Source organism: Meles meles, chromosome 5 (genome assembly GCF_922984935.1).
Source record: "Meles meles chromosome 5, mMelMel3.1 paternal haplotype, whole genome shotgun sequence".
NCBI classification, from domain to species: domain Eukaryota; kingdom Metazoa; phylum Chordata; class Mammalia; order Carnivora; family Mustelidae; genus Meles; species Meles meles.
The window spans coordinates 105013461-105036720 of NC_060070.1; the positions used below are offsets into that span (position 1 = coordinate 105013461).

The 23260-nt window shown below is 36.5% G+C and overlaps 1 protein-coding gene across 9 annotated transcripts in view; it reads left to right on the top strand.

Annotated features, from left to right (window-relative positions):
- The window catches only part of ZNF451 (zinc finger protein 451), a 101883-nt gene that overhangs the window by 63757 nt on the left and 14866 nt on the right, over window positions 1-23260 (top strand). For 2 of the 9 annotated variants that reach the window (XM_046005410.1, XM_046005411.1), the window contains exons 8-15: window positions 1435-1588; window positions 2072-2219; window positions 3639-5248; window positions 10109-10252; window positions 11331-11461; window positions 12799-12985; window positions 21691-21759; window positions 22919-23073. In XM_046005410.1, the coding sequence (XP_045861366.1) occupies window positions 1435-1588; window positions 2072-2219; window positions 3639-5248; window positions 10109-10252; window positions 11331-11461; window positions 12799-12985; window positions 21691-21759; window positions 22919-23055 (2580 nt within the window). In that variant the 3' untranslated portion in view covers window positions 23056-23073. The remainder of the gene's footprint in view (window positions 1-1434; window positions 1589-2071; window positions 2220-3638; window positions 5249-10108; window positions 10253-11330; window positions 11462-12798; window positions 12986-21690; window positions 21760-22918; window positions 23074-23260) is intronic. The other 7 variants (XM_046005414.1, XM_046005413.1, XM_046005417.1 and 4 more) reach the window with 5 other exon arrangements.

The following is a 23260-nucleotide window of genomic DNA, read 5'->3' on the forward strand; positions in this document are numbered from 1 at the left end:
TCAGGCAAAAGGTTATGAAGAAACAATCCACAGAATATGGAATATCCACAGAATTGTATGAATTAAGTACTCAAACTCACTAGTAGGAAATAAAAGTTAAAGTAACAATGAGTATCACAATATCTGTCAGACTGCAAAAATGAAAAAAAAAACTATCTATAGTAGCTATTGTGCCAGGCTCACACACATTGCTAGGGAATATGTAAATTGATAGAGCCTTTTTGGAAAACAATCCTGTGGTGTCCTTTAATATTCAAGTACTGAACCTTTTAACCCAATAGGGCCACTCCGAATAATGAGAAAAATACACCTATAAATAAGGATATGTATTTAAGGATAGTTACAATACCATTGTTTATAGTAGCAAAGGGAGAAAAGCCTGGAAATCAATAGTTAACTAAGTCTTAGTAACTGAAGTAGTTTGCAACCATTTAGAAGAATGAATTAGAGATATGCCAGTTGATTTTTAGGAATTTCCCTTAGGTATTGTGGAATAAGAGAAACTAAGAGGCAGAAGAGTCTATAAGATGACCACATGTGGTAAAACAATGGCAGACGCTATATGTTTATTTCTATATATTTTTGTAAATTATTAAGCATGGAGACATTTATGGAAGAATACATAAACATAGGTTATACTGCAGAGTAGAGAGAATAAAGCAAAATGGAAGAAGTGTATGTGATATGAAAACATTTATCAGGGCGCCTGGGTGGCTCAGTGGGTTAAGCCTTTGCCTTTGGCTCAGGGTCCTGGGGTTGAGCCCCGCATTGGGCTTCTCTGATCGGCAGGGAGCCTGCTTCCCCACCCCTCTCTCTGCCTGCCTCTCTGCCTACTTGTGATCTCTCTCTCTCTGTGTCAAATAAATAAATAAAATATTTAAAAAAAAGAAAAGAAAAAGAAAACATTTATCCATTAACGTAATATAAATGTATATATTAAAAAAGCAGGGGTTGGGAGAGGGGGAGGGGGATTATGGACATTGGGGAGGGTATGTGCTATGGTGAGTGCTGTGAAGTGTGTAAACCTGGCGATTCACAGACCTGGACCCCTGGGGATAAAAATACATTATATGTTTATAAAAATATAAGAAACAAAAAATTAAAATGTTAAAAAATAAATAAATAAAAAATAAAAAAGGAAAAACATACAGAAAGTAAATGTACATTTATTGTCACAATGATGGTCAAGATCTGTTTTTAAGAAAAAAAATTTTAATTCACATATGGAACCTCATGTATGATAAAAAATTCCATGGTTCACACTCAGGGAAGAAAAGTTTTCATGTTAAAACCTGATACAGAAAAAAATAAATAAAAATTAAAAAAAAAAAACCTGATACAGAATATTCCAAAGAAATAAATTTTAAAAGTTGATTTAAAAAAATTGAATATTGATTTTAGTTGTCTATAATACAGCTTTGCTTTGTATTTTAGGAAGCTGCGGATGATGAACATAAAAACAGCCTTCTTCCTCAGATTATTCAGTGTTTTGCGTGTCCAAATTGCTTCCTTCTTTTTAGCAGCAAGGATGGGTGTTTGAAGCATATGTCTGGAAAGAATCATTTCCGTCAGAATTTTAAACTGGGTGGTATGTTAATACTCTCTTCTGAAAATTATTGAACTACTTTAACCTTTGCTGATTTACCATACTTCTCAGATAATTCTTGAGAAAACTTAACCTCACATTAGATTGAAAACATGAAAGTGAAAGGTAGTCTTAATTTTTATTTTTCAAGAAAAATATTGCAGTATCGGTCTGCACCTAATAGTAAGGTTTACTTACTTTGAGGAGTGAAGAGAAACTTGGGAAAAAAATATTTATTTAGGATGATGTTTTTATATATCCATAATATCTGGGAAGTTGGGTGTTACTCTGCATTTAAGACTCAGATTTTGAGCATGAGTTCAGCATCTTTTGTACTTACGCTAGAAAATTACTTCCCTTAGATTTTTATCATGTAAATAACAATCTTTTACTAATGCCAGCCAATATTGAGAAAAGCAAAGGGGAGGAAGGTTGGGTTGCTGTCTACTCAAATCTTTGCAAGTTATAGTTTATTTTGCCTTTCAGATGACCAGGGAATAGCACATCCAATATTATTTCCATCTTTTGCAAAGAAACTTCTGATCTCTCTGTGCAAAGATGTCCCATTTCAAGTTAAGTGTGTGGCCTGCCACCAGACACTACGTTCCCATATGGAGCTCACTGCCCATTTCAGGTTTGTATAGGTTTAGTCTGGCTGTAAGGGAATCCTGCCCAATAACCTTTACCAGAGGGAAGATTCAACAAATATTTTTCTACTCCATGTTTCTTTGCTTTTTAAAAACAAGAATGTACATTAGTCTGGAAATTAAATTTAGCATAATGAGAGAAGTTAAAGGTGTGGAAAAAGTGGATATGTTAATATTGCTGAGAATGTAAAAGAATTAACGATTCTATGTGAATTTTTTTCTGTGTACTGCGTGAGTAGTATGTTTATTAGGGGAGGAGTGGGTTAAAATAGAACCTTGGCTTTAAGTCAGCCAGAATGGAAAATATCATATACATATGAAAGATTAAGTTTCTTTGAAAGGCCAAATTTACCAAATAATCATTGGCTTTACAATGGAAATTATCAAGCAATGTATAATCCCCAGTGTACCTTTCACCAGCTTTAGTAATAATCAACACATGACAGTTGTGTTTCCTTTATATTGTCACCCCCTGCAAATTATTATTTCAAAATAAATCATGTCATTCTATCTGTAAATACTTCAATATGTAACTATAAATGGTAGGGACTCTTTTTTTTTTAATCCTATAATACTGTTATCACACCTTAAAAAACTGGTATTTTTAATAGCATCAAAAACTAGTTAGTTATCAAATTGCCCTTATTATCTCATGAAGTTTTACATTTTACATTTGATTTGTTGGAATCATGATCCAAACAAAATCTGTACATATTTTCTGTTTAGGTGCTGTGTCTTTTAGGTCTCTGTTTTTCCTGTTATACCATTTTTTTAAAAGATTTTATTTATTCCCTTGACATACAGAGATCACAAGTAGGCAGAGAGGCAGGTGGGGGCGGGGGTGGGGGTGGGGAAAGCAGGCTCCCTGCCAAGCAGAGAGTCCGATGCAGGACTCGATCCCAGAACTCTGAGATCACAACCCAAGTCAAAGGCAGAGGCTTAACCCACTGAGCCACCCAGGCGCCCCCTTCTTTTTCTATATAAACATTTAAAGTTATAAATTTGCCTCTAAGCATTGCTTTACCCTCAGATTTTGATAAGTTGTTTTCATTTTCATTCATTTAAAAAATTTTACCTTTTAATTTCTTCTTTGACCCATAGGTTTATTAGAAATTTGTTGCTTAACGTCTAAAGAGTTAGAGATTTTCCAAATATTTTCCAAATATTTGTGTGAATTTTTTTAATCTTTTGATTTTAGTTTTACTATTCTGTATGTGGATTAGAAACAGACAAAATACAGATAATACTCAAGTATTTTGAGATGAAATTATTTATTATCTGCATTTTTATTGAAAAATATCTTCTAGTGTTTTATGTATACATTGTTTATAATTCCTGTAAAAAGCAGAGTTACTGTATTTAGAAGTACTTACGAAAGAGTTTTTTTTTTTTTTTATCTGATTTAGAGTTCGTTGTCGAAATGCTGGTCCTGTAGCTGTAGCTGAGAAGAGCATAGCCCAAGTTGCAGAAAAATTCCTATTACGAGGTTATTGTCCAAATTGCAACCAAGTCTTTATGGATGAAACCAGTACCCGAAATCACAAGCAGAATTCAGGGCACAAAGTCCGAGTCATTACCTCAATGGAAGAATCAGTCTTACTTTATTGCCACAGCAGTGAAGGGAACAAACCTTCTTCGGACTTGCATCTATTGCTAGATCATTCAAAATTTTCATCACTTAAAAGAACTATGTCTATTCAAGAATCAAGCTTACAAGATTGTACCACTGTTCCAAAAAAGAAGATGAATTTAGAAGGTGGAAGCCATGAAGGTATGGTTTGTGTTCAGAAAGAAAAGTCAGTTGTAAAAACTTGGTTTTGTGAATGTCATCAACAATTCCCAAGTGAAGATGCAGTGGAAAAGCATGTTTTCTCAGCAAACACAATGTGTTATAAGTGTGTGGTCTGTGGAAAGGTGTGTGAAGATTCAGGGGTCATCCGTTTACATATGAGCCGGATTCATGGAGGGGCACATTTAAATAACTTTCTTTTCTGGTGTCGGACATGCAAAAAGGAATTAACAAGAAAAGAGACTATCATGGCACATGTGACCGAATTTCATAATGGACACAGATATTTTTACGAGACCGATGAAGTAGAAGGTGAAACTTTGCCATCATCATCTGCAACAATGGTGAGTAATGTGACTGCTAAGAATCCTTCTTCAACTATTACTATTATTGATCATTCTCCAGCAAACAGTCCTCCAAGGGGTAAATGGCAATGCCGAATTTGTGAAGATATGTTTGATACCCAAGAATATGTAAAACAGCATTGCATGTCTTTAGCAAGTCACCAGTTTCATAGATACAGCTGTGCCCATTGCAAAAAGACTTTTCACAAGGTAGAAACACTATACCGCCATTGCCAAGATGAACATAATAATGAAATAAAGGTTAAGTACTTCTGTGGTCTTTGTGATCTTATCTTTAATGTGGAAAAAGCATTTTTAAGTCATTATAAGGAGCACCACAGCATAGATTATGTGTTCCTGCCTGAAAAAGCTGAAACTTCAATTAAAACTGAGAACGATTTTCCAGTAATAGAAACCAGTAACTTGTTAACCTGTGGTTGCCGTGAGAGTTACATCTGTAAAGTCAACAGAAAGGAGGATTATAGTAGATGTCTCCAAACCATGTTGGATAAAGGTAAACTGTGGTTTCGCTGCAGCTTGTGTTCAGCAACAGCACAGAGCGTAGCTGATATTAATACTCATATCCATCAAGTGCACAGAGAAGAAAACAGTGAGGAGGAAGAGGAGCAGCAGTATGTTATCAAGTGTGGCACCTGCACTAAAGCATTTCATGATCCTGAGAGTGCTCAGCAGCACTTCCATAGAAAACATTGCTTTTTACGGAAACCCAGTGTGGCTCACTTTGGATCTGAGAAAACAAGCCTATACAAGTTTGCTGCCAGTACCTCACGTACAGAGAGAAAACTGAAACAGACAGTAAGCTCTCCAAAAAACTCAGACATGGAGAAAGGAGCTGAGAATGACTTAAGCTGTCAGAATATAGGTATGGCTTTATAACTCTAATGTCTATGCAAATTTCACATGTTGGTAGAGAAACATACATGTACTGTAGCTGTCATTTTTGTGAAAACTAATAATAATTCAGTTTTGAAGTAAGAAACATGATAGGATGATCAGTTAATTACTGTGGTGTGTACACTTTTTATGGGATGTGATTCATAAATATTAATAAATAATTCTTATTTAAGTATTCAACTAAACTTAAGGGGACAAAGAGTATATAAGCTTTTTTTTTTTTTTTTTGTAAAATTGTATTTATTTGACAGAGAGACAGTGGGAGAGGGACCACAACCAGGGAGAGTGGGAGAGGGAGAAAAGCAGGCTTCCCGCCAAGCAGGGAGCCAGATGGAGGGTTTGATCCCAGGACCCTAGGATCATGACCTGAGCCGAACTCAGACACTTAACTGACTGAGCCACTTAGGCGCCCCGAGTATTTGTTAGCCTTAAACAATATGTGTTCAAGATAACATTTTCTTTCACAAAATGCATGGGAATTTTGAGAGATGAAGGAAATTGATAGTCTTTCTGAAAGTCAGATTTGAAAGTTATCCTGAACATTTAGTTTCTTCTTATCATTTAGATTTAGGTTCATTAAAAAGATAAATCAAGTGAATTCTTTTTGTTTCTATTTTTTTTTAAAGATTTATTTATTTATTTGACAGACAGAGATCACAAGCAGGCAGAGAGGCAGGCAGAGAGAGAGGAGGAAGCAGGCCTCCTGCTGAGCAGAGAGCCTGATGCATGGCTCGTTCCCATGACCTTAGCCGAAGGCAGAGGCCCCAACCCACTGAGCCACCCAGGCGCCCCTTTTTGTTTCTATTTTGACTTTATTCATTTGTTGTTGGATAATTCTTTTTTTTATTTTTAAAAATTTTTATTTCACTGTAGTTAACATATTAGTTTCAGGTGTACAGTATTAATGATTCACCAATTCTATGTAGTAGTCAGTGCTTACTATGATAAAGTGTACTCTTTTTTTTTTAAAGATTTTATTTATTTGACAGAGATTACAAGTAGGCAGAGAGGCAGGCAGAGAAAGCGGGAAAGCAGGCTCCCTGCAGAGCAGGGAGCCCGATGTGGGGCTTGATCCCAGGACCCTGAGATCATGACTTGAACCGAAAGGAGAGGCTTAACCCACTGAGCACCCCAATAAAGTGTACTCTTAAGCCCTTCACCTATTTCATCCATCCCCCCCATCCACCTCCCCTCCAGTTCTCTATATTTAAGAATCTGGTTTTTGGTTTTTATTTTGTTTTGTTTAAGATTTTATTTATTTATTTGACAGAGAGAGACACAGTGAGAGAAGGAACATAGCAGAGGGAGTGGGAGAGGGAGAAGCAGGTTTCCTGCGGAGCAGGAAGTCTGATGAGGGCTCGGTCGCAGGACTCGGGATCATGACCTGAGCCAGAGGCAGACGCTTAACGACTGAGCCACCCAGGCGCCCCAAGAATCTGGTTTTTTGTTTGTCCTTTTTTTCCTTTATATATCTTATATATAAATATATTTATTATATAATTATAATATATTATATATATAAATATATATTTCCTTTATATATCTTTTTATATATATATATTTCCTTTATATATCTTAAGTTCCACATGACTGAATCCTATGGTATTTGTTTTTCTAGCATTATACCCTCTAGATCCATCCATGTTGTTGAAAGTGGCAAGATTTCATTACTTTTTAATGGCTGAGTAATATTCTGTTTACACACACACGCACGCATGCACACACACACACATAGAATGCACACACATACCATATCTTCTTTATCCATTCATTTATCAGTGGACACTTGGGTTGTGTCCATAATTTGGCTATTTAAATAATGCTGCATTTAACAAAGGGATGTGTATATCTTTTTTAATTTATATTTTTGTATTCTTTGGGTAACTACCGAGGAGTAGAATTATTGGATTAAATGATAACTCTGTTTTTAATTTTTCAAGGAATCTCCATATTGTTTTCCACAGTGGCTGTACCAGTTTGCATTCCCACCCGCAGTGTATAAGGATTCCTTTTCCTCTACATCCTCATATTTTGGCCTTATTCTATGAGAAATCTTAAAGACCACTTTAGAATTTGTATATTTTTTTTGGATTTTCTTGGAAGCAAAACTATTACTTAGAGTTAAATGGCAATTAGAAGTAGAGTTATAGGGGTGTCTGGGTGGCTCAGTGGGTTAGGCCTTGGTCCCAGGGTCCTGGAATCAAGCCTTGAGTCCAGGCTCCCTGCTCAGAGAAGTCTGCTTCTCCCTCTCCCTCTGCCTGCTGCTTCCCCTGTTTGTGCTGTCTCTCTCTCTCTCTCTCAAATAAATAAATAAAATATTTTTAAAAAGAAGAGTTACAAATGGTAGCAAGAAACCAGGGAGAAAATTGGGGTATAGATTCCTTTGTACTTACTCTAGACTTTCTTCTTGCACCAGGTGATAAGACTAAGTAAGTCCAGAAGAGTATAATGTTTTAATTTCGTTTAGAAGTATACTTTTAATTGTATATTCTTTTAAACAAATATTAGGTCCTTGTAAATTATACAGTATATAGCGGGGAAAATGGGGATATATGAAAATTTTGGCCAAAATATTTTTTTTTAAGATTTATTTATTTTAGAGAATGAGAGCACGCATGAGCGGGAGGGGCAGAGAAAGAGGGAGAAAGAGAAGTTAAGTAAACTCCATGCTGAGCACAAAGCCTGACTTGGGGTTTGATCTCATAGCCCTGAGATCACGACCTTAGCCAAAACCAACAGTCGGATACTTAAGCTGTGCCACCCAGGCACCCCTAAATTTTTTTTATTAACTGTTTTTATGAACTACTGAGTTTATATAGCCTTGCTCTATAGCATATGTAGATCTCAGGATCATCTTTAGTCGTGGCATACTTTATGTAAGAAAGTATATATGACCTGCTACTGACCCATTCAGCTCTACTTCAGACAATAAAGCAGTGGTTACACTGTTTTTATGTTCTCTTGTGCTTTTGTTTTTCCAATTACTTTTTGGGAAATTATGTTGATCTGTGTTTGGTAGATGATTATAGTATCTAAATCTACAGTTACTAAGAATTTTTTAAAAAAAAAATTTTAAGTAATTTCTACACCCAACGTGGGGCTGAAATTCATAACCCTGAGATTAAGAGTCACATGCTCCACCAACTGAGCTAGCTAGGAGCCCCTACAATTATTAAGAATATTAAGAAAACATAAAAGAAGATGGGTGGCTTAGAAATGGGAGGGGATAGCAGTAGTATATTTGAGGGAGTCTTTGTTAAGACAGAGTAAAACCTAGTCATTTTAAAAAATAATTTAAAATATTAAGGTTTGCATTGCTAACCAGTTGAAACTTCAAGGCCTTATCAAAATAGAAAAGTATGAAGGAAGTGAAAGGGATGGAGAACAAGAGTTAGAAAATGGTGGAAGAGGAAAGAACACGAGAGAACCAAGAAAAAGATCTGTTTATGGTGAGAAGTACTGATGTGCTACCAGGATCTCTTATGCACCACTTTATGATAGCAGGGTTGTCGGTTATTTCATTTTTGTTCTCTAGGGGTTTTAACATAGCTAACAGGTTACTAATAAATCAGTCTAGATTGGGAAGAGAACAAACTTAGGGCCGGGGCGGCAGGGGAGGAGACATTCTTCAGATAACCTTGAAATTTTATTTTGATGGATGGTACAAGTTTTTGGTTATTTAATCTCAAAATTTTGTCTTTTAGTTCTTCCAATACGTTATTTTTTTAAGATTTTATTTATTTATTTATTTATTTACTTAGTTATCAGAGAGAGAGAGAGACAGAGCAAGCACAAGCAGGGGGAACGGCAGGCAGAGTTAAAAGTAGGCTCCCTGCTGAGCAAGGAGCCTCTTGCAGGACTCTGTCCCAGGACTCTTGGATCATGACCTGAGCCGAAGGGAGATGCTTAACCAACTGAGCCACCCAGGCGCCTCTCCAGTACATTATTTTTATTTTTAAAAGATTTTATGTATTTGATAGAGACATAGTGAGAAAAGAAACACAAGCAGGGGGAGTGGGAGAGGGAGAAACAGGCTTCCTGCTGAGCAGGGAGCCCAATGCAGGGCTTGATCCCAGGACCCTGGGATCATGATCTGAACCCAAGACAGACACTTAACTACTGAACCACCCAAGCACCCCAAGAAAACATGTTCTAGACAGTACTCATGTGTATGGGCAAAAAACTTGAGGACGTATTTGTGACTGATTGTATAACAGGTTATTTTAGTTTTTGTTCTATGGAAAGGGTAAAGCATTCCAACAAAGGATTTTAATACAGATTTTTTTTTATACCCATGCTGTTAATTGCTAATTGTGATAGTCTGATCATGACACTGAATAAATATGTCTTTTTAAAAAAAATTAGAGAAAGAAAGGCAGGCTTTAGGGTCAATGACACTTATATATAGAAAGAATAATAAAATTTTTGAAATGTTCAGAATACTTTTTATCTGGTGTTAGTATATAGTGTCATCTACAAGTTTGGACTGCATGAAAAGGTTTAGAAATTAATAATGTTCCAGATTAACATTTTTGTATATTCTCTAATATCTTTTTTTTTTAAGATTTTATTTATTTATTTGACAGACAGAGATCACAAGTAGGGAGAGAGGCAGGCAGAGAGGGAGGGGGAAGCAGGCTCCCTGCTGAGCAGAGAGCCAGACCTGGGGCTCCATCCCAGGACCCCGGGATCATCACCTGAGCCGAAGGCAGAGGCTTTAACCCACGGGGCCACCCAGGCGCCCTTCTCTAATATTTTTTAAACTTAAGCAATTAAAATGTTTTTAGTAATTCTTAACAAATTCAGGTTAATGTTTCTCTCTTCTCAGATGAAGAAGTCGTTGAGCTTCCAGATTTGGATTATCTGCGAACCATGACTCATATAGTCTTTGTAGACTTTGATAACTGGTCAAACTTTTTTGGTCATCTACCAGGGCATCTTAACCAAGGAACATTTATTTGGGGTTTTCAAGGTATGGTTGATAAGGAAAACATTTGAGATGACACCCTTTTTTCCTTTAGAGTATGTTTCACATTTAAAGGACTGCTCTTGAACCTCCTTGATTAGAACATACAGACATAGTTAGAATATTGTCACTTTGCATTATAGCTACTCTGCTAGAATATTTTTCTCTTCACATTTCTCTGTGGTCAATGTTAACTCTCTTTGGTGACCCAAAGTTTGTGACTCCTTAGATACATATTGAAAAAGCCTTTAACACTGACAATGTGCCAGGTACTATGCTTGGTATTAATGCATGCTTACTGATTATTATATTTATCTCCCTTTTAAAATATAAGGAAGTATGCTGAGAAGTTTATTTTTTTCTGAAGTATGAAACTAATAAATAGTAGAATTAGCTTTTGAACTTGATTGGGCCTCATGGCTACAGAACTAGTATGATTTTCGACATGTCGTCACTGCCTCTTCAGTTCATCCTTACTGTTCATTCATCTAAATATCTCTTTACAAACTATTGACCAAACAGGGAGAGAGACTTCTTTGATTTACAGGAAGTTGGTATAGTGAACATCCAGTAAACTTCATGTTTGATAGGGAACCGCATATAAAGAGGAGGATTGAATTTAAGTCAGGAATGTACTGACCTGGATAAAGTTACCCAGTACAGTCTTTTAGTAAATTTAGCTTTGCTGATTGCCCATAATTTCTATCCACTGAGTAGCCCTGACATATATGTTAAAAAACCATTAATATGGTTTTATAGAATTACACCATTCAGAGACTTTTCACACACACTACTTTTGATTCTTACTAATATACCTATATGTTTCCAAATGAATAGGCAGATTGAAGTCATCCTACTTTGCCAAGATTGTAAAGCAACAAAATGGCGATACCCGTACTCGAATTGAGTTCTGCATTCTAATCTAGAATCTACTCTCTAGAAAAAGTTTTCTCTAATGTGCATTTTTTTTCTATTTTTTTTCTAACGTGTGTTTTTTCATGATTGAACTTTCAGTTGTATCTAGTATTCTGTTCTTTCTGTTTGTTTGTTTGACTATCATATATGCCTTTTCTAAAAATAATAGGAGGAAACACCAATTGGAAGCCTCCACACAACTGTAAGATCTATAATTACCTGAATAGGATTGGATGCTTCTTCCTTCATCCTCGTTGTAGTAAAAGAAAAGATGCTGCTGATTTTGCCATCTGTATGCATGTGAGTGATTGTTTTACACAAAATCTAATGTGAACCTTGGACCCATTTGGAATATCTTTTCTACTTGGATCATAATGATGCTATAGAGCATATTTTGGTGCTGTATTTTTGCATAAAACCTACATCAGGTCATCAGGTTCTACCTATGACAGTGAAGGCAAGGACTCATTTCATACTTATTTACTGCTTTTCTCCAATTCCTAGCAAACTGTCAGCTACTCATTGTAGACTCTTAACTATTTATAGAATGATGATCAAGAGATGACATTATATTTGATGTATGCTAAGATACTTTCACATTTTAACATCTCTGAAATTGCGAGGCACCTTAACAATCATCATTGGCCTAGATGAGGTTTGCATTTGCTTCTCTCTCTGCCAGTTACCTAGAGAAGCTACCAACCTGAGACCCATTTTAAATTAAATTATCTGCTTAAGGATTTATGTGTCACACTGATAACATGAATTTACTCAGCAAATTTGGTTTTTGGTATTTTTGTGTATGTTTTTAAAAGTTTGTTTATTTAGAGAGTGGGGAGGGGCAAGTGGAGAGGGTAGGAAAGAGAATCTTAAGCAGGCCTCATGCCCATTGTGGAGCTGTCTCACAACCCTGAGGTCATGACCTGAGCCGAAATCAAGAGTTGGACCCTTAACCAACTGAGCAATTCAGGCACCCCTTAAGTTTTTTATTTATTTAAGTAATCTCTACACCCAACATGGGGCTCTAACTCATGACTCCAAGGCCAAGAGTCACATGCTCTACTGACTGAGCAGCCGGGTGCCCTCTCTGCAAACTTGTTAGCTGCTGCTTACGTTTTAAACCATAAGACATTTCCTTTTCCCTTTATCAGTGCTGAGATTGAGTTATGCAAATTACCTTGCTTACCCTCTCTCTGTGGCAAATTTATTTCTTATTTACCCGTAGATTAAGTGTGTAGCCCTTATAGCATTCCAGGTTTATGTTTGGCTTTTTTTTTTTTCTTTCTTGGTGGCATATAAAATATCTGGCATTGATATTGATGGCTATATTTGATTAAACATTGCATATTTCATGTATTTATGAGGGAGATCTTTATACTTTGGTGGGAGCTAGAAAACAAGCTAAATATACCTTTGTCAGGGTACTTGGCTGGCTCAATCAGTGGAGCATGCAACACTTGATCTCAGGGTTGAGTTGAGCCCCACACTGGGTATACAGATTCATTTTAAAAAAGTAATAAAATCTTAAAATAAGTAAATATACCTTTTTAGGTGTGTGTTCATTCTGAAATAGATGTAACTTAATTTAAACCTCAAGTACTGATTTCTGTCAACACATGTATTTTATTCCAACTTAGGCTGGCCGTCTAGATGAACAACTACCCAAGCAAATTCCTTTCACCATCCTCTCAGGAGATCAAGGTTTTCTGGAGCTAGAGAATCAATTTAAGAAGACCCAGAGGCCAGCACATATACTAAACCCTCACCATTTAGAGGGAGATATGATGTGTGCCTTGTTAAATAGCATATCTGATACCACCAAAGGTACGCAGCTGCAGTCACAGTGCAAACCACCCAAGAGGAGGAGACTTCACTGCTGAGAGAAACCAATAAACTGCTGTCCACTAGTGAACTATTTGGCTGCTCACTAAAGCATCGTGCTCTCATACTTCTCTCTTACTTAGTTTTTCCTTTTCTCTTATTCTTTAGGGTTTAGAATTTTCTGGAGCCTTTTCTGACCTATTAGATAAAATCTTTATTCATGTATATAAAATATATGTTCGTGATTTGAAATACATTAGTGCAATTTTGCAAAGCGCAGAATCCAGATTTTCACTGCTTGTAAAATACCAAGCTCATCTTCACTTTTTCAGAAAGCTAATTGCTTATAGGTGAAACTAGAAAGCAATAAATAATAATATGGCCCCCCCAAAAAAAGAAGATATTAAGAGGTTGACAGGGACAAAAATGAAGTCCTGAGAGATCTTTAATTCCTTGGAAGGAGTAGGGTACCTCCTGTCCTATTCCCAGGATTTACACTCCCTTCTCTGACTTTCTCATACTGTTCAGTGAAAGGGTATGCTTATGTTCAGTTTCACTAACAAGTATTTAAGAAAGGATGTAATTCTAGGGATTCAGGTGAGTTTTTTTCATAATTTCTGAAATAAATGTGGGTAGAAGAAAAGAACAAATTTTTAAGTATCCTCATGGTTTGCAGCCATGACTAAGATTTGGAGATATTGATGAATGACATCAGTGAAAATCTGTTTTTGGCATTTTTACTACATGCTCTAAGTTTTCCAACTCTCCTCCTAGCTTTTTTTTCTTTGAGCATTTTTGGAGCCACAGTTTGATTGAAAACCCATTCTGAAGAATTTCACTCTCATCACTGAATTACAGTAGATGAATTTACTTCTGCAAAATTAGGACTCATTAATCTACTAGGCCAACTCTGCTCTTTAAAGGAAAATTGACTCTGTTTTGCATATTTTTATCATGCCTTAGTACTGAATTTTATCTTCCTCTTCTGTAATTTTTGTTTTCATCTGTTTGCTTATCTTTGGTTGTTGCTTTTTATTTTTTAGTCCCTTTTTCTTTTACTCTTTTGACATCCTGTCCCCAGTCCTTAACAACATCTACTTAATATCCTGTAAAATACTTAAATTTTTATCTTTGCCACCCAAGGCCAACCCTTTTTTCCTTCTCCTATGCTGCTGCTTTGGGGAACATGTCTTTTGTAGTTGTCACTATGAAACCTATTATGGATTTGCTTCTCTTACCAACTTTATTTGGAATGAGAGCTGCATATAAGTAGGTCTGTATAGGTACATTAGAGTTGGAGGTAAGATACAGGTTATTGTTACATACTGATTGTTCCCCTCTGATTACCCCTGTGCACTAGGTGTTTTTTTTAATTATTCATTCACATTCAGTGCTCTTTTGAATTTATTGCTTTTGGGGGACACCTGTGTACCTTATTCTGAATTTTTGTGAAATGCAGAGGTTGTATAGTACATAAAGAAGGGCATGGGCTTTGAATTCAAGGCTAACTTTGCTGCTTCTTCACTGTGTGATTTCAGGCAAGTTAGTCAACTTTTTCAGACCCTCACTTTTTATATCTATAAAGTTGTAAGAATTAGTGATATGTATAAAGTATCTAGCACAGCATATAAAAGTACTGTGGGGGCTCAATAAGTAGTAGCTATTTTTATTATTACTACCATAAGAAAGTATTCCAAGCCACTACTTTTTTTTTTTCCTTAGTTTTTCTTTCCAATAGTTTTTATTGTGGTAAAATATACAGAACATAAGATTTACCATCTTAATTAACCATTTTGAAGTATGTACTTCAGTGGTGTTACCTACATTTACATTTTGTGCAGCCATCACCATATCCATTTTCAGAGCTCTTTTCATCTTGCAAAACTGAAACTTTATATCCATTAAACAGTAATTCTCCATTACCCTTTTCCTTACGCCTGGAAAAACACCATTCTATAGAAATTTGACTAAGTACTTCATACAGATGAAATCATACAGCACTTATCTCTTTCTGGCTGGCCTGTTTCACTTAGCATAATGTCCGCAAGATTCATCCATGTTCTAGCAAAGGTCAGAATTTCCTTCCTTTTTAAAAAGGCTGAATAATAGTCCATTATATGTATAGACTCTATTTTGCTTATCCATTTATCCATCGATGGGTTACTTGGCATTATACCCATGTTTTTAGCTATTGTGAATAATGCTACTATGAATATAGGTATATGTATAAATATCTCTTCGAGACCCTGCTTTTATATCTTTTGAGTATATACCCAGAAGTGGAATAGCTGGATCATAAGCTAGTTCTATTTTTAACTTTTTGAGGAATTTCCATACTGTTTTCCATAGCGACTGTATCATTTTACATTCCTACCAAGAGTGTACAAGGGTTCCAGCAAAGATGTAGAAAAACACTTTGCTAACACTTGTTATTTTCTAGGTTTTGTTTGTTTGTTTTAAGATTTTATTAATTTTTGTGACAGAGATACAGCGAGAGAGGGAACAGAAGCAGGGGGAGTGGGAGAGGGAGAAGCAGGCTTCCCACTGAGCAGGGAACCCAACACAGGGCTCAATCCCAGGACCATGGGATCATGACCTGAGCAGAAGGCAGACACTTAACAACTGAGCCACCTAGGTGCCCGTATATTGTTTGTTTTTGATGATAGCCATCCTAATGGGTGTGAAGTGGTATCTCATTGTGGTTTTCATTTCCATTTCCCTAATGATTAGTGATGTTGAGCATCTTTTCCTGTGCTATAGCCACTACATTTCTTAAAGTAATGAGAATTGTCAAAACTAAGTGCCAGAGATGTGTACAGTCCTTAAATCATGATATTTCATTTATACCTAGATTTGAAGATGCTTTTGTAACTAATTCTAAAATTCAAAAAAATATGTCTTACTGAATCACAGTATGTTCAGATTCAGTTTAAGATAATTTTTTTTTTCTTCATGGAAGACTTAAAGACATCAGATTGCTGGGGCGCCTGGATGGCTCAGTGGGTTAAGCCTCTGCCTTCGGCTCAGGTCATGATCTCAGGGTCCTGGAATCGAGCCCCACATCGGGCTCTCTGCTCAGCAGGGATCCTGCTCCCCCCCCAGCACCCCCACCCCCGTCTCTGCCTGCCTCTCTGCCTACTTGTGATCTCTCTCTGTCAAGTAAATAAATAAAATCTTAAAAAAAAAAAAAAAAAAGACAGGGGCGCCTGGGTGGCTCAGTGGGTTACGCCTCTGCCTTCGGCTCAGGTCAAGATCTCAGGGTCCCAGGATCAAGCCCCGCGTCAGGCTCTCTGCTCAGCGGGAAGCCTGCTTTCCCCTCTCTCTCTCTCTCTGTCTGCCCCTCTGCCTACTTGTAATCCCTCAATCTCTGTCAAATTTAAAAAAAAAAAAAAAAAAAAAGACATCAGATTGCCTAGTCATCAACTTTGTAATGAGAAAATCAAAGAACAGTCCTTGAATGACTTTATTCCATCACTTTCCTAACAAATGGCTTTGTAAATCATATAATAATAGTGTTTTTTAGAAGTAATACTTGATATATTTTGGGACTTAGAAGATTTCTCAATGTCCACAAATACACATTGTTACTGTAAGAATGCCAGAATAACTCATTCCTTTTAGCTTATTAGCACAGCATTCCTATCTTAGATTTGACAACCAGTTTCCTAAGGCTGTGTGGTTTGGGGTGCAAATCAGTGGACCTTGTTGAGAATCTGACAAAAACTTTCTATGCTTCTTTCCTCAAAAATGAACATGTTGGGGCACCTGGGTGGCTCAGTGGGTTAAGCCGCTGCCTTCGGCTCAGGTCATGATCTCAGGGTCCTGGGATCGAGTCCCACATCGGGTTCTCTGCTCAGCAGGGAGCCTGCTTCCCTCTCTCTCTCTCTGCCTGCCTCTCTGTCTACTTGTGATCTCTCTCTGTCAAATAAATAAAATAAAAAATCTTAAAAAAAAAAATGAACATGTATATACAATATCACATGCAACTTGTGGTCCCAAGGCTCCTAGTTACCAAACCATACCACAAAACTCTCCTTATGATATTACCAAAGTTCATACTGTAAGTAACATCCCGTGAGAAGTTCTCTTACATTAATCATTGATTTAGAGACAGTCTGCTGATTTTCCAGTTTTTTTAAACCTCCATAGCATGGACAAATGATAGATGTTTGAACCTCTTGTTTCTTTTTTTTTTTTTTAATTTTTTAAAAGATTTTATTTATTTATCAGAGCGTGTGCACAAGCAGGGGGAGCAGCAGGTGGAAGGAGAAGCAGGCTCCCCACTGAGTGAAGAGCTAGACGTGGGACTCAGTCCCAGCACCCTGGGATCACGACCCGATCCAAGGGCAGATGCTTAACTGAGCCACCCAGGCATCCCTGAACCTCTTATTTCTTTCTAACGTTTCAGAAATTTTCCATTACTAGGACCAGAAAGTGATACTAAACTGGCGCTTCCTATATAAACAAGGAAGAATCACTGAGAATAAGTGATTATGTGTTATCTTATTTTTAGTCATTGCCAGTTTTTCAGTTAATTGAAGGTTTTTCAGGAGGTGTTTATCTCGGTAAAGATAAAGAGATTCAGAGTGGCTGATTCTATATATGAATGTCCAGTCAGTTGGCCATAAGGTATTACTTTTTTGCTTGGCATGGAGGGAACAGCCAAATAGCTTTACAACTGTGCTTTTTTTTAGATCTCTGACCTAGGATAAATCATTTATTTTTGCAGCAAAGTAAGCCTTTAGACTGGGTTTGAGATTGAATGTGTCATGGCTTTTGCCATATAAAAATTCTCTCTCCTCCTAAGCATCAGGATTCCAGCACCAGCATTTTATTTATTTTTTTTTAAGATTTTATTTATTGGGGCGCCTGGGTGGCTCAGTGGATTAAGCCGCTGCCTTCGGCTCAGGTCATGATCTCAGGGTCCTGGGATCGAGCCCCGCATCGGGCTCTCTGCTCAGCAGGGAGCCTGCTTCCTCCTCTCTCTCTGCCTGCCTCTCTGCCTACTTGTGATCTCTCTCTCTGTCAAATAAATAAAATAAAATCTTAAAAAAGTTAAAGTGGGCTTTAACCCACTGACCCACCCAGGCGCCCCCAGCACCAGCATTTTAATTACAGCTATGATAAATCCCTGCAGAAATATTAAAACATGTATTAATTTGTCCTTAACTTACACCTTTGGCCTCCTTATCCTTCATTACTTCTGTTTTATAGTGTACTTCTCCTCATTTTAAAACTTGTCAAGATACTTTATAGTATCCTTTCTAGTAATTCTAATCAGAGGAGCCAGTTAGACTTTCTCTTCTTTTGGACCTTTTACATTTTATTCACAAATATATATGTTCATTCTAACTCAAGAGTCATATTCCAAAGATGTGGATATAACTTGTCACTTAAAATGTTTTAAAGAAGAGGGGCGCCTGGGTGGCTCAGTGGGTTAAAGCCTCTGCCTTTGGCTCAGGTCATGATCCCAGAGTCCTGGGATCGGCCCGCATCGGGCTCTCTGCTCAGCAGGGAGCCTGCTTCCCCCCTCTCTCTCTCTCTCTCTCTGCCTCTCTGCCTACTTGTGATCTCTGTCAAATAAGTAAATAAAGTCTTTAAAAAAAAAAAAAATGTTTTAAAGAAGAGAGGTGCCCGAGTGGCTCAGTTGGTTGAACTACCAACTCCTGGTTTTGGTTCAGGCCGTAATCTCAGGATCATGGAATCCAGCCCCAAGTTGGCACCTCACTAAGTATGGAGTCTGCTTGTCTGTCTCCTTCCCTTCTGTTCCTACCCCTACCCCCTGCATGCTCTCATACCCTCTCCCTCTCTCCCTCTCTCTCTTTAATAAATAAATAAAATCTTAGAATATTTTAAAGATGAGACAGGAGGGTGTTCCTGGGTGGCTCATTTGGTTCAGCATCCAGCTCAATTTCAGTTCAGGTCTTGATCTCAGGGTCATGATTTTAGGCCCTGCGTTGGGCTCCAGGTTGGGCGTGGAGCCTACTTTTAAAAAGATCAAAAAATAAAAGGGAACCTTTTCTTTTAAAGAGAGGAAAGGGGGAGGGACAGAGGGAGAGAGAAAATCTAAAGCAGACTCCAAGCCCAGCACTGAGTCGGAGGCGAGGCAGAACTCCCATCTCACAACCCTGAGATCATGACCTGAGTCAAAATCAAGAGTCAGACCCTTAACCGACTGAGCCACCCAGACCCCCCAAAAGGGAACTAATCTTTATTGAAGGCCTATAATGTGCCAGTCACTATGCTAGCTACTTTTTATATTTGTAGTATTTGAAGATGTTTAAAAACATGTTTAAAGAATAACTTTCACATGTTATTTCTCTTTGCAACACTTTGAGGTAGGATGTGTTAGGTTATCCCATTTCATAGATGAGGGAGCAGAGGTCCAGAAAGGTTAAAATAAGTTATCTGCAAGTATTTTTCTTTTTATCAGTATTTTCTGCTAAGGCTGAGGCTTTTACTGACAAAAATGTCTGATTTTATGATGTAGAGAATGTGAATCATTGATTCTAACCATTTCCTTGAGAAACATGACTTTTTGCTGCAGTGTAATGACATTGCAGAGTTTGTGTAAAGATACAAAATATAAGAATTGGGTTTTTGTTTGTTTGTTTTTTAAATAACATTTTTAAAAAGATGCATGGGAGGGACAGAAAATAAAAAGACTTGATTATGGGTTCTGATATTGCTGATTCTATACTAAACCTAGGTAAGGAAAGCGATCAGCACAATGAAGTAAATTCTCTTTCATCTCATAATAAAAGAAGCCCCTATCTCAGCCCCACTTTTCTGTGACTGAATTTCTACATGACCATTTTTTACAAGATCATTGGTAACAATTGCTTACATAAAAAATTCTGTGGGTGCTTAAATACAGCAGAACTTAGCCAGATCTTGTAACTTACTTGAAGAACGTTCACTCGATTTATGTAAAATTTTCTTTTTAAAAACACAGTTTTGTGTGTTTTTAAAAAGTTGCTTACATTCTGTAGTAGTTAAACATCTTCCTTGCAGCTTTATGTAAAGTATTAACTTAGAGTATTTTTTCTTTGGTATTGCAAGGATGAACTTGAACAGAGGCTATTATGAGTTAGAGAATTCAAACTGAAAATAGATTTTACTATACTTTAAGAGAATTTTTTTTTTTAATTTTTTTTTCTTGACATGACGGGACCTAGGACTGCGTCATATCTCTTTTTACTTTATGTCTTCATTTTGAAATGAATGGGTGGAAGGAAGTCTTAAGTATGGTTGGTATCCATAGAGCCATACCAGTTACACAAATTTTTAAAGCCATCTTTAATACCGAATATAAAAGATTAGCTATGCTGTGAAAATATGGCTGATTGAAGTAGCATCATGCTCTATCCAGGAGGCATTGTATAAAATAATTGTTGAACTTAATGTTAAAAGTCTGCCTGTTGTTTCTTCAGCCTGCTAATGATACTATCTATAGGTTGTCACTTTGGGCCCCATTCTAAAAATCTATATGATATTCTTTTTAAGGTAATGAAAATAGGAAAGAATATTATGGGGGCTACTGTTTGAGGGAAAGGAAATCTTTCTTAATTTTTGCAACTGAAAATCATGCTGATCTTTGTGATTCAAACCTACAGTTTTGCCTTAGGCCTTGTATACAATGATGAATTGTTTAGTCCAGTTAAGACATGCTGCTTTTGACTGGCACTAACTTTAAATTATAATAACAGAAACCTTGGATACTTTCTCTTTATTCCTAATGTTTTAAGGCTTAATTTTTGTTCTTCAAATTGTCAGCGCAATGTTTCATTTCCCTAAAACATTGCTTGAAATACTTGAATTCATAGGTTTATATAACATTATAAGAAACAAAAAAAAAAAAAAAACCCAAAAAGACAAAAAGATGATTTACAACAAATTTTTGCAGCAAAGAAATATAAACAAAATATAGTGGTTTTCATTTACAAACACTTAAAAAAATCTTTAATTTTTAAATGTATATTTGAATTTTTACATGTGTTCCACAGAATCAAATATGTCCATATGACTTATATTCAGTTTTTTAAACCCTGATTCACTCACTATGGTGTATATATTGATTTAAATGTAGTTAAAGTGATAAATCCAATATTTGGTCACTGATTGAAATTTTTAAGGGACTTTTGCAATACCTGGTCAGTCAATATTGTTTTTATAGACTTAGGTCTTTCATTATGAAAGTATATAAGATGTCAGGTGAGTGAGTTTGTGCCACGAAGAGGCATTGCTAATTTAATGTGGTCTCTATAGCAATGAATTCATGATTTCCAAAATAAGAGTTTTATCTTACCGTTCTTAAAAATGTCCAAGATGATTTCATGCAAATTAAACTTTGGAATTTATTTGCTAGATTTAAACAAGCAAACTAGCTTTTCTTAATTTCCAGTTTTTTTAAATAATAGAATTTTGAATTTCATCAACAGTGTGCAAAAAATGAATTTTTCAAATAGTTTGAATATAGAGCTATCATTCAATTGACTTATTTTATTAGCACCTCCCCTTGTTTTAAGTAGTATTTGGTAAGCACTTTTAAAAAGCAAACCTACAAGGAAAGTGGTATAATACTAATGAATTGTAATTAGTAAGCCTGGGTATGGAAGAAGTCATCAAAAATAATATTGTTTGAGAATAAGTTAGGGCACAATAACTTTTTCGGAAATACATTTGCATTTATTGATTCTGCCTTACAGAATGTGACAGTGATGATAACCTGGGTATAAAAAACACTTCAATAGAAGAAGAATTGAGATCCACAGAAGGTAACCTAATGAAGTTAATCCTTTTTCTCTTTGACTATATCTGTGTGTTTTTTAATTGCTCCCTGTCTTGCCTCTTCACCTGCTCTTCATCTTCAACTACTCCCTCCTACCCCAGAATTTCAAAAACATTGTTTCTTTGTTTAAAGGAGAGTTTGCATTTTCCCTTATAAGATGAGTTAGAGGCAAAAGCCTAAAATATTTTCTGACCCTTTCCAGAAAAAGTTTGCAAAACCTGGGCTAGGAGAAGGTTTTGGTTTCCAATTTTTTCTTTATTTTGAGTAGCATTAAATTAAGAATATTAAAAGTTAAAAGAATATTAAAAGTTAAGCAGTAGAATTATGAAAACAAGCATTTATATGTGAATATTAATGGACTATTTCTATAAATTAATTTTTTTGTTCCTTCTTAAAAGAAAAGCTATTTTCTACCAAAGGTTAAAAAGAACTTTTGTCTTAACCTCACATCAAGTTGTTTCCTGGCTGTACCACTATTTGATTATGTTGTATGCCCATTTATTCACTTTGGTTTTTGCATAACAGACTGTGCTTTTTAATAACCATGGGGAAAAACAAAATGATTTTAGAGACTAGTTTAAGTTTCACTGAAGAATTGAAACCATTATACTGGCACCTTTAACATTGAAGAACAACAGTAGAAGCCTTAATACACATTCCAATAATGTATTTGTTGTTGGAGATTTGAGAGTGGGAATGGGGAAACTAGAAAATAGGGAGGAGGGGCGCCTGGGTGGCTCAGTGGGCTGAAACTGCTCCCTTCGGCTCAGGTCATGATCCCAGAGTCCTGGGATCGAGCCCCCGCATCGGGCTCTCTGCTCGGCAGGAAGCCTGCTTCTCCCTCTCTCTCTCTGCGTGCCTCTCTGCCTACATGTGATCTCTGTCTGTCAAATAAATAAATAAATAAAAATCTTTAAAAAAAAAGAAAGAAAAAATAGGGAGAAAAATGTAGCTTAACAAGCATAGACAAAATGGCCCAGCTGATTTGTTTTCTGTGTATTTGCTTGATCGCTCACATGATGTAATTAGTTTAATTAAGAGCATACTAAAGCCTTGTTATTAGGAGTTTGAGAATTTGAATCTGGCAGTGAAATTTATTCATCCAACTCAATGAAGTAGAAAACTCTAATCTTTCTTTCTTATAGCCAAAATTCAGTGGTTAAACAAAGTTGGCAGTAAATTTGCAGCCTATTTGGAAGCAAGTTTTTTGACCAACTTGTATTCCCAACATGGTTTTTCAAGATCGAGCTCACTGCTTAGCAGCCACATAATGATGAGTTAAACAAGTGAAAGAACTTTTGTGAGTTAAAAAAAAAGGGGGGGGGGAGTGGGAGGCACCTGGGTGGCTCTGTTGGTTAAGCATCTGCCTTCCTAAGTGTCTGTCTTTAGTTCAGTCCGTGATCGCAGTGTTGTGGGATCGAGTCTTGTGTTGGGCTGCCTACTGGGCAGGGAGTCTGCTTCACCTTCTGTCTCTCTTCCTGCTCATG